This window comes from Empidonax traillii, unplaced genomic scaffold (assembly GCF_003031625.1).
Source record: "Empidonax traillii isolate 1590-97213 ecotype Southwest subspecies unplaced genomic scaffold, ASM303162v1 scaffold3473:size12813, whole genome shotgun sequence".
Classification (NCBI taxonomy): Eukaryota; Metazoa; Chordata; class Aves; order Passeriformes; family Tyrannidae; genus Empidonax; species Empidonax traillii.
The window spans coordinates 11,050-12,789 of NW_020958666.1; the positions used below are offsets into that span (position 1 = coordinate 11,050).

General features: G+C 49.5%; 1 protein-coding gene across 1 annotated transcript; it reads left to right on the forward strand.

The window, feature by feature from the left end:
• Nucleotides 1–383: 383 nt before the first annotated feature.
• On the forward strand, nt 384–1,241 carry LOC114072557 (olfactory receptor 14J1-like; the record flags this gene model as incomplete). Its single annotated transcript, XM_027910438.1, has 1 exon — nt 384–1,241. A coding segment is annotated over exon 1 (858 nt), but the record flags the coding sequence as incomplete, so codon positions are not given.
• Between the last annotated feature and the right edge of the window lie 499 nt (nt 1,242–1,740).

The window sequence follows — 1,740 nt, forward strand, 5'->3', positions numbered from 1 at the left end:
CCTATTCATATGTCCTTATATGGGGTTGTTTGCTATATTCCTGTTGAACATCTGGGGGTTATCTTTGCTTGCAGAAGGTATTCGGCCATTGTTTTAGTTTACATAAACAGTTTTACATCCTTTGACCTTTACATTAGCTGTAACATAAATCTTTTAATAAACAATAACATAGTCCATAGGTTCTCACAAGGGGTTCTGACATCCAGGAAAATTCTTCAGGAGAGATGAGAGAATTTGAAGGAAAAAAAAACCAACAAAACAAATGGGGGAATGTAGCAAGGAGGGCCTTTTGGGAAATGGCTTTGATTTTTCTCATCAAGTTCATTCCTAACATATCACTGATATTTTCTCCTTGGACAGTGCCCCACAGCAAGAGGCAGCAAATGCCCAACAGCAGCTCCATGGCCCAGTTCCTGCTCCTGGCATTCTCAGACAGGCGGGAGCTGCAGCTGATGCACTTCTGGCTCTTCCTGGGCATCTCCCTGGCTGCCCTCCTGGGCAACGGCTTCATCCTCAGCGCCGTAGCCTGCGACCAGCACCTGCACACCCCCAGGGACTTCTTCCTGCTGCACCTCTCCCTCACAGACCTGGGGAGCATCTGCACCACTGTGCCCAAAGCCATGCACAACTCCCTCTGGGGCACCACAACCATCTCCTACACAGCATGTGCTGCACAGGTTTTTCTCTTCATATTCTTCTTTGGAACAGAGTTTTCCCTCCTGACCATCATGTGCTACGACCGCTACGTTGCCATCTGCAAACCCCTGCACTACGGGACCCTCCTGGGCAGCAGAGCTTGTGCCCACATGGCAGCAGCTGCCTGGGCCTCTGGGTTTCTCTATTCTCTGCTGCACACAGCCAGTACATTTTCCCTGCCCCTGTGCCAGGGCAATGCCCTGGGCCAGTTCTTCTGTGAAATCCCACACATCCTCAAGCTCTCCTGCTCACACTCAGGCTACCTCAGGGAAATTAGACTCATTATGGTTGATGCCTGTTTACTGTTTGGTTGTTCCATTTTCATTGTTTTCTCCTATGTGCAGATCTTCAGGGCTGTGCTGAGGATCCCCTCTGAGCAGGGAAGGCACAAAGCCTTTTCCACGTGCCTCCCTCACCTGGCTGCAATCTCTCTTGTTATAAGCACTGGCATGTTTGCCTACCTGAAGCCCCCCCCCATCTCCTCCCCATCCCTGGATCTGGCTCTGTCAGTTCTGTACTCGGTGGTGCCTCCATCCCTGAACCCCCTCATCTACAGCCTGAGGAACCAGGAGCTCAGGGATGCCATAAGGAAAATGATGACAGGATGCTTTTCAAGAACAATAAAGTGCCTGTGTTCTGGTGTGTAGTATTCAGGGGACTCTGTAATGGCAGAGCCTTCCTGCTCAGCTTTTTCATGGAGGTCATCGGGTTCTTTGTGCAATAATTTTATGTGCAATAAATATTATTATACATCTGTTTTTAATTTTGTGTCTAGGCATTGAATTTGACCCAGAGACGTAAAAATGATGATTTTGCTGAGTATTGAAGCAAAATAAAGGACCCTGCAGTGCCTTCTTTGTCCAAGACCGTTCTTCTCAGCTGTTCCTAAAGGACAGCACACTGCAGGACAGGGGGGATTGGCAAAGGCCAAGGGCACAAGAATCCCAGCACAGCAGCACTGCCAGGGAGCAGCAGAGCTTGGGCTTTGCAGAGCTGCTCTTTCCACTTCCACACTGTCCTCCTGAGCCCCTTTCTGGCTGCAAG